Source organism: Delphinapterus leucas, chromosome 16 (genome assembly GCF_059928025.1).
Source record: "Delphinapterus leucas isolate spDelLeu-1000000601 "Yukka" chromosome 16, BTC_Dleu_Yukka2, whole genome shotgun sequence".
NCBI classification, from domain to species: Eukaryota; Metazoa; Chordata; class Mammalia; order Artiodactyla; family Monodontidae; genus Delphinapterus; species Delphinapterus leucas.
The window spans coordinates 86,616,196-86,630,943 of NC_143144.1; the positions used below are offsets into that span (position 1 = coordinate 86,616,196).

At 56.2% G+C, this 14,748-nt stretch overlaps 1 protein-coding gene across 1 annotated transcript in view; it reads right to left on the reverse strand.

Moving 5' to 3' along the window:
* Positions 1 to 14,748, reverse strand: part of CFAP46 (cilia and flagella associated protein 46) — an 88,306-nt gene that overhangs the window by 38,393 nt on the left and 35,165 nt on the right. The window contains exons 23-31 of the mRNA XM_089898378.1: positions 11,100 to 11,231; positions 10,561 to 10,723; positions 8,692 to 8,776; positions 6,403 to 6,541; positions 5,856 to 6,039; positions 2,998 to 3,157; positions 2,308 to 2,513; positions 1,292 to 1,447; positions 530 to 679 (exon numbers count right to left, since the gene is read on the reverse strand). Of these exons, the coding sequence (XP_089754504.1) occupies positions 530 to 679; positions 1,292 to 1,447; positions 2,308 to 2,513; positions 2,998 to 3,157; positions 5,856 to 6,039; positions 6,403 to 6,541; positions 8,692 to 8,776; positions 10,561 to 10,723; positions 11,100 to 11,231 (1,375 nt within the window). The remainder of the gene's footprint in view (positions 1 to 529; positions 680 to 1,291; positions 1,448 to 2,307; positions 2,514 to 2,997; positions 3,158 to 5,855; positions 6,040 to 6,402; positions 6,542 to 8,691; positions 8,777 to 10,560; positions 10,724 to 11,099; positions 11,232 to 14,748) is intronic.

Sequence of the window (14,748 nt, forward strand, 5' to 3'; positions counted from 1 at the left end):
TGACGACGGAGGCGGGGGGTGGGGGAGGTGACGCGGCCACAAGCCCAGGAGCCCCCAGGAGCTGGAAGAGGCAGGAAGGACCCTCCCCTAGGGCCTCCAGAGGGAATGTGGCCCCGCCGACATCTTGACTTCAGCCCAGTGATACTGACTTTGAACCTGTGGCCTCCAGAACTGTGAGGAAAAACCTTTGTGCTGCTTTAAGCACCCGGTTTGCGGTGGCCTGTCGCAGCAGCCGTGGGGCACTCCCAGGCACGGCTGAATTTCACGTTCAGGAGTGTGACCTGTGCAGGGAATGCGTGAGGAAAAGTCCCCCGGGTGCTCGGGGAGGGGGAGGTGGCCGGGGACGGGCCTGTGGGAGGGTCTGGGGGCTTATGCCCAGGAGGCCCTTCTTCACAATTCCCTGAGCTGAGCCCTGTTTCTGTGCATCCCTCTCTGGTCTCACTTCACACCAGAAAGCGTCAGCTGTGACAACAAGCCAGGAGGCAGGACACGGACACAGGCCTGGGACGGCATCTTCAGGTCCACTCACCGGCTTCTGGAGAGTTGACCGGTTGACGGCAAAGTTGCTCTGATCCTGTTTAAATACTGATATAGCTTCTTCGGGGCAAGCGTAGGAAGCCCACTCTTCTATGCTTGCTGGTACGTCTTCAAGGCGTTTGCCAGGAGTGGGGCTTTGAAACTGCAAAGCAGGAAGCCAGGCTCTGCTTTAGGAGGTGGAGCTCAAAGCAGACACCCAGGTGGCCCTGCGGGAAAGGATGGGTCGGCAGCGCCTCTGGGGACGTGCATGGTGCCCTCCCTGGGCTGCCAGCCCGACGGCAAGCCGCGCCGGACCCATACGTGTCTCCACTTCCTGGAGAGCAGTGATGGGGGAGGGAGGCAGGGGCATCCGCAGTGGGGACAGTGAGGCGGGACAGCTGGGAGGGGCGCTGCCGCGAGCGCAGCCCCAGAGACAGGCAATTCCTCCGGTGACAAGGTGACGTGCAGCACGGGCCCCCAGTGGATGGAGACAAGGTGCTGTCCCGCCCCGCATGGCCAGGGCCCAGATGCACCTGGGCAGAGGGAGGGACCCGCTCTGGGAACGCAGACGACAAACCACAGGGGAGAAGCCAGACCCTCCCCGTGTCACCTCCTAACACCCGGGGCAGGGGGACCAGAACCACTGGCTCCACTTCCCGGGGGGGAAACCGGACAGAGCAGCCAGGACAGCCCTGCCCTCTGCGGCCCAGCCTCTGGGACGAGGAGCCTCAAGGGCGGCTGGGGCAGAGCCTGGCCACCGGGAGGGCACGGTCACCTGCTTCGAGGCCCTGCCCTTGTCCTTGTCTCTGTCCTTGTCTTTTTCTCTGTCTTTGCTTTTCTCCTTCTCCTTTTGAAGCGACAACGAATGTGAACTCACTGCTGCTGGAATTCTACTTTCTGAAATTGATTTTCCTGCTGTTAATAAAGAAACCTGGCAAAAGAAAATCCGAATTTGCAACACTGATAACAGAAGCGGGTGCCCCTCCTCCCACGCACTCAGGTATGAGGGCAGGTTGGGAGGGAGTGGCCAGGCCATGAGCCGCCCAGCGCAGAGGTGGCGGCAGTGCCCCTCGGTGGGTGGACACGCGGCCACCCTCCTCTGCCCTCGGGGGGCTTCCTCCAGGACTCTGGGCCTGCGAGGACACACAGCTGACCCTTAAGAAGAGCTTGTCAGCCCCATAAAATGAATTAACGTCTCTAATGAAGAACACACTCAAGTGACTTTTAGCGGTTCTCAAAGAATCGCAGAGTCGCTGCGTGGTGGGTGGTGGGTGGTGGGTGGTAGTGGCCTGGGGCACCTTTAAGACCCAGGACGGCCTTCCCAGTCCTTCCTGCTGCCAAAGAGCGATGGCCCTGTTGTCCCCAGCACATGGCCGAGGGCAGGGTGCAAACCTGCCCCCAGAAGAAAGGCCTGTCCTGCCGACACTGTCCCACTGGGCGGGCACCGACGGCGGGAGGTCCTTGAGAGCAAGAGTCGACCAGGAGCTGCCCCGGGGGCCCCGTAAAGAGGTGGTGGGAAGGAGGGCAGCTCGGAGGCCGTGCAGAGGGGGCATAGAGAAGGTTCTGGAAGCCCAGTGGCAGGGCGGTGGAAAGACAGGATTCTGCGGGTGGTTGGGCAAAGGCGCTGGGGTGAGTCTTGGGGAGGAGGGGCCACTTCGTAGGGAGCAGCGAGGCCCTCCCTCCTCCCCTGAGTCCCCAAAGCAGGGAGGGTGCTGCTGGGAAGGAGGGGAGAGGGACGCTGTCCCGGGAGAGACACAGGACCTGTGCAAGTGCAGGTTCCCGGGGCCTCACCTGCCAGATGCGGCGGAGAAAGGTGTAGGCCATGAGGCAGTAGTCCTGGTGGCTGGCGGCGCTCGGGGTCACCACCAGGGCCAGCAGCGTGTAGGCGCGGGCCAGCGTCTCAAGCTGCCGTACATTCCGAAGCTTCTCCAGGGAGGGGGGCCCCGAGCCCTCAACCCCTGGGCCCTCCGGGGCCGCCGGAGTGGACACCTGCTCTTCTGGAAGACAGGGGCCACTGGGTGTCCTCCCTGCCCGCCCCCTGTGCCCGCCTGGTCCCCAGGGGCCCCTGCCACCCGGCCTGGAGTTGAGACTCTTCCAGAGGGGCGTGCCACCTTCACAGGGGCCACCCTCAGGGACGGGCCTCCCAGGGCTCCCCCAGTGGAGACAACAGGCCCACCTGCAGGGACGCTGCAGCCACCGTCGGGGCAGTGAGGGGATGCCGCCCCTCCCTCCGTCCATCTGGCTGGGCTCCCACCACCTCCCTATCACGCCTGGGCTGGGCCTTCCTGGTGGATGAGGTCTGCTGGAGCGGGAGGGACCAGCAGCCGGGGAGGCAGGGCCCTGACCTCGCCAAGCCCACAGGGCGCTGGCCTGCGGGGGCGTCGCAGGGACAGCAGAGCCCAGGAGCCCCTCACGGCGGGCGGCCCCTCCCCCCGCCACCGCGCCGCTCACCTGTGGCCCCCGCGCCTGCGGCCCCCGCGCCTGCCGGCTCCGGGGAGCCCCTGTCGGGCTGCATCCTCAGCAGGATGTCGATCGCCCACTCCAGGTGGAAGACGACGTCTTCAAGAGGAAATTGGTTGTGGTACAGCCACTCGCTGAATTCCATGATGTAGTCAACCTTCTGCCACTCACTCTCTGGCTTCTTTGGGATTAAACAGAAAAGGATGGTAAAGACACACACCTGCCACTCAGCAGCCCGAGGACCACACGGCAGGTGTTGTGTTCCCCCACCTCGTAGAAACACAGGGGCTGCTTCTCACCCGTCTCTACCGTCACGAGACCACCAGGCTCGGCAAGACCTCCCACGTGCAGCAGGCAGCAAGACCAGAGCCAGGCGAGTGACCCCGGCCTCTGCTCCCTGCGGACGCCCCGCCGCCTGCCCGCCAGACCCCTCGCGGGCCCTGCGTGTCCCTCCCGCCTCCGGCGCAACGCCGGCCTGAGGGGCTCTCTGCGGGCGCTGCACCACCAGCCCCGGGTCTCCTCCGGCACTTGGAGGTATGGACGCTTCTGTGGCTCACGGGGCTCGGAGGGCACTGAAGATGCCGCACCGCGCAGTGTGCAGCCCGAGTCAGACCCAGTGTCGCTCATCAATCATCACTGCACGGAGGGAGGAAGCTGCCCCCCCGCCCCCCCGAGAGCGGAGCCAGCCTGCCTTCCGCTTGCCGGGCCCCAGGCCCCACACCCCACACCTCACATGCCAGGAGGATGCGCGGCCGGAGGTGAGGGAAGGGGCCGGTCGGTGGGACACGCAAGGTCAGGGTGGACTCTCCCCAGGACACTGCCTGACGTCACCAGGGAGCGGGGGCATCCCAGCCCTGAGTGGGGTCCTCCCCCCTCATTAGCAGGTGGGCAGAAGGGAAGGAGGAGTGGCCCTGAGCGGCGGGGCCTGGAAGCCAGGTGACAGATGACCACGAGTGCCGAGGAGGGGTCAGATGGGGCCTCAGAATGACCGTGACCATGTGGTCACGGGTGGCTTTGACAAGAGCTGTGCGAGAGAGACGACGGGGACAAGGGCGGTGGAAGAGGGAATGGTCATCGTTTCAACAACGGTGCTGGGAAAGCAGGCAGCCACACACTGAGGAAAGGAGCAGGACCCCTAATTTGCACCAAACACACGGCTGAGCTCAAGACGGATCAAAGACTCAAATGTGAGAGCTGAAACTATGAAACCCCTGGAAGGAAACGTAGAAATCTTCATGACCTTGGATTACACGCTGGTTTCTCAGCTACGATGCCATACGCGTAAGCAGCAGAAGAAATAGATAAGTTGGACTTCATCAAGATTATAAACTTTTGTGCTACAAATGACATCATCAAGAATACGAGAAAGCGGTTGAAAAGACAAGCCACAGAATGAGAGAAAATATGTACAAATCTTATATCCGATAAGGGACTTGTATCCAAAACACATAAAGAATTCCTACAGCGCAGCAATAAACAGACAAGAAACCAAATTTTTTTTAAAAGGGCAAAGGATTTGAACAGACATTTCTCCAGAGAAGATGCACAAACGGCCGATTAGCACAGGAAAAACATGCCGCCGGTTACTACGTTAGTTACCAGGGACACGCAAGTCAAACCACGACTCAGGTAGTTAAAAACAGTCATCACGTGACCTGGGAGTTCACTCCCAGCTATGTGCCCAAGGGAACAGCTGTAACGTGTCCGTGCAAACACTCGCGCACGGATGTCTACAGCAGCCCAGTCACAAGAGCTCATAAGTGGAAGCAACACCGAGGCCCATCGGCGCAACATCCATCCACACGATGGAGGATTATTCAGCCAACAGCAGTGAAGCCCGGACATGCGCTTCAACAGATGGAGCTTGGACGAGACGTCCAGGGAGGGCAGCCGGACACAGAGGACCCACCTCGTCTGGTTCCATCCGTGTAACGCTGGCTCACTGGGGCCGGCGGGGGTGGGGGGAGGGACACAGTGCCCACGGACCTGGGTTTTGGGGGGCTGGTGAAATGTTCTAAAATTGATTGTGATGATGGCTGCATAACCCCGTGAATTTACTATAAAGCACCTTGTACCCCTAAGAAAAAGGAAGCAAAGGAAGGAAGGGGCAGAGGGCCTTTCCACGGAGTCTGTGCAGAGGGTTCCGGCAGCTCGGCTCGGCCAGCAGCCGCCCCGTCCATAGCACCGCCTGCTCCCCCGGCACAGCTGCCTGGCCCCAGGAACCCTGGCCTGGGCTCCAGGCGCGAGACGCAAGGGCACCCACGGCCGCTTGTAGTGGGCCCAGGCCTCTGCTTGACCAATGGGTCATGACCGCACGGCCATCGATGGAGCCTGTGTTCGGACCCCTTCCCGGGGACACCCCCGACCCTGGAGCGCTCTGAAAACCTTGGTGGGATCTGCTCCGTGAAGGGGAAACATTCTGCTCAACAGAAAAGCCTGTCAGGCGCCTGCCGCAGGGCACGTCTTTGGGGCAGCTTCAGTCCCACCATCAAGGGGCCTTCTTTGTCCCAAGGCAAGTCCCACAAGCTCTGCATCAAATCAAAGTGCCCGCCCTCTCCCAAATCTCCAAGCGCGTCGAGAGGAACACGTGTCTTGGCTTCTCGGGGGGCGGGGGCCATCCCCAAGACCCCGAAACCCCAGAGGTTTCAGAGCCCCGCGGCCCACCCCCTGCCCTCCCCACACGGCCTCACAAGGACTGCATCCCTCACGTGGGAGGACAGGCTCCGTCTGCTGCCCCAGCTCGTGTCCCGCTGCCCCCCTCTTCCTTCCGGGCCTCCCGAGGGGCTGGGCTTCGCTCCGCACCGCCCCCGCCCCCCCCCACAGCGCCTTCCCGCCCCCGGGGGCTTCATCCGCAGACACACAGTGAGTCAGAGCCAGACCTGCAGGGCCTGGATGGCGTGGAGGTAGCAGGTCAGCTCCCCGGGGACACTCGTGGAGTTGAGGGCCAGGCGCCGCCACATGTGCGCCAGATACTCCTCACTCTGGTCTTTGAATCTCTGAATTTCCATCACGAAGTTCTGGCCGAGTCTAGCCTTCACCATGACCATATGTTTGAAAATCAAGCTGAAGAAAAGTAAGAGAGAGAAATTAGCGCTTGAATGGTAAAAGTCGTCACTATATAGAAGGCACACAAACTGGAATATCTGTGCACGTTCCTACTTACAGAGAGAAACCAAAGGAAACCTGAGTGCCTTGGGGGTCTTGTGTCGTGCTGTGTTTTGCTTTTTCCGTTTATCATTTGTGTGTGTTGGGCTTAAATCCCCTCCCTTCGTGTGTTGACTTCTTGGTAGGGAAATAAAGTCACCAGGGGAAAGAGGAGAGTGGGGGGCTGAGGAGGGAGCCACCCTGTTGGGGGGCTGCAGGGGGAGGCACCCCGGGGGGGCGGCGCGGGGAGGGGAGGCGCCCTGGGGGGCCTCAGGGACTCACAGGCGGTGCGCCGTCCGCGGCAGCACCTGCAGGGCCTCGTCCAGCACCTTGAGGCAGCCCTCCCAGTCATGCTGGTCGGCGTGGCTGTGGAACAGCAGGCCATAGAGCGCGGCCCTCAGCGTCAGGTCATCCTCGGCCCCTGCGGTGGGAGAGGGGGCTCAGGAGGGGCGCTGGTCAGGGGGTCTGGGGATGGGGGTGCTAGCAGCTGGGGGTCCACAGGACCGGGAGGCCCCCAGGGAGCACTCGGGACACGGCCGCCTGTCTGGGACACCCCGGGCCTCATGCCGCAGAGCCGGACAGCAGGTGGGACCGCGTGGAGATCCAGCCACAGGACCTCGTCATCTGCGTCCCTTAGACACACGCAGAGCTGCCCTTCCAGGGCTGGGCCTCGAGCAGCGGGAGTGACCCCTGATCGTGGGAAACACATCAGTCCTTTTGGGACTGAAGGCTCAGGGGCTCCTCCCGGGCGACATCTGAGCTGCTGTCCTCCCTCCCCCACCTGCCTCACCTGCACCAGGTGCCCCCGGCTGCCCCTCACCCCCACCCCGCCAGGCTTTCTCGGGCCCCGCAGTCCTCCAAGCCCTTTCCCTTTTGGAAACTCCCGTTACTCTTCCGTAATTTTAAAAATAAACAATGGGAGCGTCAGGAAAGAAGAAGCCTCTCCCCACCAGCCTCGCCCAGGCCGCTCGAGGGGCCGCCTCAGCCCCGCCATCCAGCAAAGCAGAGTCCCTGCCCCTGGTGCCAGACACTCAGGTTGTCCTCTTTTACCTCGTTGGCTGTGTAGCTCTCTTTCCCGTTTTTGAATCGTTATAGCAAAGGGGTGAACACGCCCATGGATCCTGCCGGCATGTTGTCCGGCTGCTGGCTAAAAGGAGAGCACCAGCTCACACCACTCTGGGCCTGAGGGCTCACCGTGGCCCCCACTGCCAGCGCTGGGACGGAACACAGGTGCCCAGGAGCAGGGCGATTGAGGCGCGTGACCAGATAAACTGGTCAACGTCTTGACACTTGGGAACGTGGATTCCATAGCGTGCTTTCCTCCTCTCATCTCGGCCAGGCCAACTCGGAACCACACGCCGTGGTGGTGAGGGCTCTTACAGTCAGGGCTCTGCACCCCCTGGTTGGCAGCAAGGCCACATGCCCCTGGACGTGGCAACCCCGCTTGCCAGAAATTCCAGACGGTGCCTCGGACGAGCAGGGAGAGACTGCCCGTGCGAGTTCACCTGCTGAGCCGTCGGGGCCATTTGTTACTGCAGTGCAGCATCTCATAGCCTGACTAATGCAACTGCTCGTGCATTACAGAAATGGAGCATTTAGCTGCTGAACTTGATGCCAGTACTTTTCCAGTGTTTACTTTTTAATTTTCTCATTTCTCATTATTTAAATTTTCACGTATTTTGAAAGTGTGCCTCTTTGAGCACTCTAAACTTTAGGCAGTAATCTTTCCTCAAAACATTGCTTTGCTCAATTCTACTTTCTCATTTTTTCCTATGGTTTGAATTGTTAAAGCTGCTAACCCATTTAGCTATCTGAGTATGTTTCAGCACGTGGAGTAAAGCGTACACGGGCTCCACGCACTCCGGGCGGTGCCGGGACGCCAAGCAGCCGGCTCCTCACTGGGCCTTGCAGTCCTGCGGGTCTGGGCTGCTGTCTGCATCTCCCTCTGCGGCACCAGCAAACAATCTTACCTGCGGGGGTCTAGAGTTCAACTCAGTATTTAATTACACACGTCACACCTTTGTTCGCTATTTTAAATCGAGTTTCTCTCTCGTAGACTCTGAAGCACCTGATGGAGGGGCCACGGCTCTAATCTACACATTCACACTTTGCAGTACACACCGCGGCCCTTACGCTAACAGGGATGATTAGTTTTTAGCAGATATTCATTTTTTATTTTAGAAATAAATTATACAATATGTTTTATTTTATTAAGGTCACTACTTTTTTTCGCAGAAGTATGTCTCCACATTTTTATGGAAATGGAAAAGTGTGATTTACCTGTCAGAAAAACCCAGAGGCTAGATTTCAAGGCTGCCTGGGAGGGCGCAGGGTGGCCCTGAACTGGGGGGCCACCTAGGCTTGGGGGGTTCCTCATGCTTACAGTGGGGGTCCCCGATTGCTCGCGAGGAGCCCTCACCCTCATCGTGCCTGCCCGAGTTCAGTGCTGGGCAGGCATTTCCCGTGGTCACTGCCACGACTTCACCTGTTCTACACAAGCCTCGGGATCTAACAACACCAGGCCCTGCCCGGCCTCATGTCTGCGGCTCCGTCTGTCCTGCATCTACAAACCTGAGAGGAAACACCCTTCCGTTGTCCCTCCGCTTTGGAAGTCGGCTGTGGGCCACTGGTGCAGAAGCAGCGTCTTCCCTTTTTCCTAAAGCAAAAACAAATCAACAATACAGACGTTGGAAAGTTGCAGTTTCTTCTTTCACCAGTTTGTTTTTCATTTGGTTCAGCATCGGATTACGGAAACTGCGGCTAAATTTCTGAAATATTAAGTCACAAAAAGTGGGATCACATTTCCCCTGTAAGAGAAGGCACTCCAGTTCAAGGTTTACTCCCTTAAAACACATACACACACGCACAGACTAGCCCTGCAGCACAGTCTGCGGCTTATAATGACACGAAGCAGACAAGTCAGTTGTATAGCTTTGAGTCAATAGGATCAAAAGCACATTAGGAAAACTTATGGGACACGAAAAAGCAGGGCTCAGGGGGAAGTTTACAGCTGCAAATGCCGACATTGAAAAGGAAGAAAGATCTCAAACCAACAACCTAAGTTTACACCTTAAGGAACCTGAAAAAGAACAAACTAAATCCAAAGTTAGCAGAAGGAAGGGAATGTTAAGGATTAGAGCACAGAAAATAATAGGAAAAAAATCAATGAAACCAAAAATCGATTCTTTGCAAAGATCAACAAAATAGACAAACCTTTAGCTAGACTGGCAAAGAAAAGATGAAAGAAGATCAAATAACTAAAATCAGAAATGAAAGTGGAAACGGTACTATCAACCCTACAATGATAACAAGAACTATAATAGACTCCTACCAGCAACTGTCTCCCAACAAATTAGATGACCTACAGGAACGGAAAAATCCCTTGAAACACTCAAATTGCCTAAGCTGACTCAAGAAGAAATAAAAAATGTCAACAAACTTCTAACAGTAAAGACTGAATCAGTAATCAGAAACCTTCCAGTTAAGAAAATTCCTGGACCAGCTGGCTTCCCAGGTGAATTCTACCAAACATTAACAAAAAGAATAACACTTATCCTTCTCAACTCTTCAAAAAATTGAAGAAGGAGGAACATTTCCTAACTCATTCTATGAGACTAGCATTACTTTGATAGGGGGTCCAGATAAAGACATCACAAGAAAAGAAAGTTATAGATGAATACCCTTTATGAATATAGATGCAAAAATTCTCAACAGAGTAAGTTGCTGAATTGCAGATCAAATCCAACAACACAGTAAAAATATTATTCACCACGACCAAGGGAGATTTGTCCCAGGAACACAAGGGTGGTCCAACCTAAGGAGTGTAACCCATCACCTTAATAGGACAGAGGAGAAAACCGCACGATCAGCTCAATTGATGGAGAAAAGGCATGTGACAAAATCCAAAAACGTTTCATCACAAAATCTCTCAGAAAACTAGGAGCGGTGGGAAAATTCCTCAACACAGTAAAGTTATGAAAAACTCACAGCTAGCGTGATACTCAAAGGTGACAGACTGACGCTTTCTCTCTCAGATCAAGGGAGGTCCTCGGGCCGCGACCTACCGCACTCCTGGGCGACGGCGGAGGGGGCAGGAGGCCTCACTCCCTGAGGCCCACCAGATGCCTGTCCACTGTCAGGCAAAACCTCCCTGGGCCCTGAGTGGGTCTGCGCCCCCACCCTCCCTCCTCTCCCCTTTCCTACTGGCGCTTTCTAGGTCTGAGTTAGGGTTCCCTCGGGGATGGGGGAGGACAGAGCTGAGCCCTGAGCGCAGCCAGGAGCCGCCCCGCCTGCCCGCTGCGATCTCACGGGTGTCAGCGTCCCCTGTGCCCCATGCAGCCGTCGTGTTCATTGCCTGAGTGCTTCCACGGGGCCCATCTTTCCTCGGGAGCCTCGCCCACCGTGCTGGAGGAAGGACGTGAGAGGCGGCCCAGGGCGCACCTGCTTTCTGGCCTCCGTCTTGTTGATGACGCTGATGACCTCCTGAGTGGCGCTCTTGCACTTCTTCCTGTTGACCGTAGAGGACAGCAGCGGCAGCCAGGTGTTCCAGAAGTGTCGGGCGGCCTGCATCACCAGGGCGCTGCTCCCCGCGATGCCCCCAAACCTGGAAGGGAAGGTCTGACCTGGACAGGTGTAGGCGCCGAGGGGAGGGGTGGGGCCCCAAGACGTCTCTACAGGACCAGGACGGGCTCCGCTCAGGGCAGCCCCGCCGTGACCCGCTCACAAGCTCCGGCTCCCCGTTCCTCGGGCCCGTCCTGGCTCAGACGCTCAGGGCTGCCGGGAACCCCTGGGGGTGAGGTAGGTGTCACCGCACGGGGCAGGCGATGACCCTGGTCACAGGGCCACTGGGGGAGGGGCCGGCCTCGGGGACAGTCCCCAGCGAGCACCACGCGCCACAGTCACCATCGTCCCCACCCAAAACACGCACCCCAGACGCGCCACGCGCACGACGACCCTGGCCACCGGGGGCCGCAGCCCACCTCGCACTCTCTACGAAGGCCTTGGCGGCCGTCAGGCGCAGCTGCTTCCGGCCCTTGAGGTTATCCATGATGCTCCTGCCCTGGATGCAGGCTGCGGTGCTCAGCATCTCTGCCACCAACTCAGCCTCCACCCTGCAGACAGACAAGCGCCACAGCTCCCAGGAGGCTCCTAGGGGAGGGAGGTGCCGCCGAGAGGGGAGAGCCCTGGGGACACCCCACCCCGGCCCCTGGAGAGAGCCCTGGGGAGTCCAGAGTAACGTCATGAAGGTCCCCAAGCCAGAACTAACTGGCTGAGTCCAGTCAACCCGCAGAACCATGAGACAGAATCATAAGCTGATGTTTGAATGACTAATACGTAGGGTGTCTTGTGTGGCAGCAGCAGCAGAACAAGGCGCCCACCCCAAGCGAGGTCGGGCCCTGCTGGAGCGACAAAGCCCCGTTCCCCGTGCCCCAGAGCACATCTTGTTCAGGCAGCCTAGGCTCTGCGTTGAGAGCTCAGAACGTACAGTTTAGACTCAGCAACGTCAAGGGTGCCGTGAGCTCTCTTCTCCCAGCCAAGCCGTGGCTTGTGCTCGTAACAACCACACGCACGTCCCTGCAACTCGGCTCAGGGGGCACCAGGCTTACTCTAGGAGAAAAGCACTGGTTTCTGGGTAGACCTCCCCGCCACGGCCTGGGAGGCCCCAAAGGCAGGTACCCGCCTGCAGGAGCCAGCTGCTCCGCCACCCTGCCCGTCAGGAGTCTAGGGGAGAAAGAGGCTGTCCCTCCGCCTGCAAGGATCTGCAGGGCACGGCCAAGCTCATGCTCTGGGGGTGAATCGGAGGCTGGCCCCATCCCCCAGGATGGGCGTGCCAACCCAGCAGGAGGTGGAGGAGAGCCTGGCCCCGCTGGGCCCTGGCGTTGCTGTCCTGGAGACCTGGATCTTTAGGACGTGGTCCTTGGGGAGACTCTGTCAGTGACAACTGGGTGATCTGCTGGTGGTGACCATCTATATGCTTATGGCTTACTCTGTTCTATCAGCCACTGAGAGAGGAATGTCGAGATCCACAGCTGTAATTGTGGCTGTATCTAACTTTTTGCTTCTTGAATTTTGAAGCTCTGCTGTTAAGTGTACACACGTTTAAGATTTTTATGTGTTCTTGCTGATTGAACCCTTTTATCTTTGTGAAATGCCTCTCTACCTCTGATCCCACATCCTGGGAGCTTTACTCCAGCCCCATGGCGTTCTTGCAGCTGGTGCCGCAGAGGCCATCTGTCCCCCTCCTTTTACCTTTCACCTGTGTCTTTCTTTGTATTTGAAGAGTGTCCCTTGAAAATGGCTTCGAGTTGGGTCTTGCTTTTTGGGTCCAGTGGGATAAACTCTGCACTTTAACTGGAGTGTTGGTCCATTTACATTTAATGGATCTGTTGGTGTGGTTTTGGGTTAAACCTTCGATTTTGCTATTCGCTTTCCTTCTGTCCCATACGTTCGTCCTTTCTTTCCTCCCCTCTTTTGGATTAATTGAATATTTTTAGCGTTCAATTTTATCTTCTCCATTGGATGTCTAGGTATAATTCTTTTATTGTTTCTGTAGTACTTGCTCTAGAGGCTGCAACACGCGTTCCTAACTAATCACAGTCTATGCTGAATTAATATTATACCACTCCACAGACGGTGTAAGAACTCTCGATATATCCCTCTCTCTCCCACTCCCATCCCTTGTGTTACCACTGTCATACATTTTATCTCCACATTTGTTAATAATCCCACAATGCAATGTATTTTTGTTTGAAACAGGCGTATGTCTTTTAAAGAATTCAAGAACCGAAGGGGGGAAAACGTTTTATGTTCAGCCACACAGTCACCACCTGGGGCGTTCTTCACTACTTCCTGAACTGAGTTTCCATCTGGTACCATCTTCCTTCAGGCTGAAGAACTTCCTTTAGCATTTCTTGTTCTGTGGGTCTTCTGGGAATGGATTCTCTTAGTTTTAATTAATCTAAAATGGCTTGATTTTGCCTTCATTTTTCAAAGGCTATTTTTGGTGTATACAGAATTCTAGATCGACAGGGTTTTTTCTTTTTTACCACTTAAGATGGTTTACATTGTTCCTGTTGAGAACTCGCCTCTCATCCCTGTTTCCCTGTGTGCAATGCATCCTTTTCCCCTTCCACCTTCCTTCCAGGGTTTTCTTGTCACCTTGGTCTCCAGTGATTTGCCTACAATAAAAATAGGTGTGGCTTCCCTCGTGTATATCCTGCTTGGAGTTCATTGAAAATCCTGGATCTCTGGGTTGATACTGTTAATTCAATTTGAAACAATTTCAGCTATTACATTTTTGAATATACGTATTCCCACCTCACCCTCTGGCCTCTGTCCTTCTGAGACCACACCTGCACTTGTGCTGGCCCATGGGCACTAGCCCACTGGTCCCCAAGGCACTGCTCCTCCATTTTTCAGGCCTTTCTCCCTGTGCTTCAGTCTCCATAGTGTGCTGACCTGCGTTCAGAGTTACTGATCACTTCTCCAGTGTTCAAATGTCAAGCTCTCCCAGTGATATTTCCATGTCAGAGATTATACTTGTCATTTCTAGAATTTCCACTTAGTTCTTTAATTAGAGTTTCCATTTCTTTGTTGGAATTCACCACCTGCAATTTGCCCGTTAAAATCCTTTCTTTCCTTTCTTGTATTTACAATAACTGTTTTAAATCCATCGTCCGCTAATTCCAACATCTGTGTCATGTCTGAGTCGGCTGACTGCTTTTTCTCCTGCGATGGGCCACAGTTTCTTGTTTCTCCAGATGCCTGGTGATGTTTGCTGTTATGCTGGGCGGGGGGCGGGGGGCAGGATGGAGGGCTGTCTTGCTGAGGGCGTGGATTATGTTGCCTTCCTTTAAAGGAAGGTGGGGTTTCATTCTGGCAGGCAGTGAATTCACCTTTTCCTACTGAATTTCCTAGTGAATTTCTTTTCCAGTGGCTCATCCTTTTCCTACTGAGATCTGGACTAGGCGTCTTAGGGCAAGTCTCACGTGGCCCTTAGAGACCAGCCCCTAAGGCGTGGTCTTCCTGAATGCCCCGGCGGTTCAGCGAGGGCTCCCTGACTCTCCTGGGTCAGCACGGGGCCTCCGGCATCTCTGTCGCCTGCTTCCTGCCAGGCCTGCGGGATCTGGCCTACTCTGTCCAGGAACCTCCTCGCTCGTCTTGCGTCCTGTGGAGTCCAGAGGCCCCAGCAGCCCCAGGGTTTGGTCTCTGTCTCCCGCGAGCATTTCTTCTGTCTGGGCTCCAGCTCCCGGAGCTGCAGTTTGGGCAGCGCCCCGCGCCCCCAGGCAGAGCGCGAGGGTGCACGTGGGGCTCACTTCTGATGGCCTCTTGCAAGAAGCGCGGCCTTGGGCCATCTGTTGGCCAATGTCTGGAAGCAGTTGTTTCATGTATTTTGTCAAGTTTTACAGTTTTTTAAATAGCACAAGAGTATGAGATCCACTGTGTGTCATGGCCAGAACTGGTAGAAAAAGTGACTTTTAAGTTCACATAAAAACCCAACAGTGATGACGATTATGTCAAATAAAAGTGCTAAACAAAGTAGAAAGGTAATCTCTGTTGGTCTGTTTTAGAGATCTACATGAAATTCCTTATTAATATATATTCCTTTACATTAATAGTATAAATATG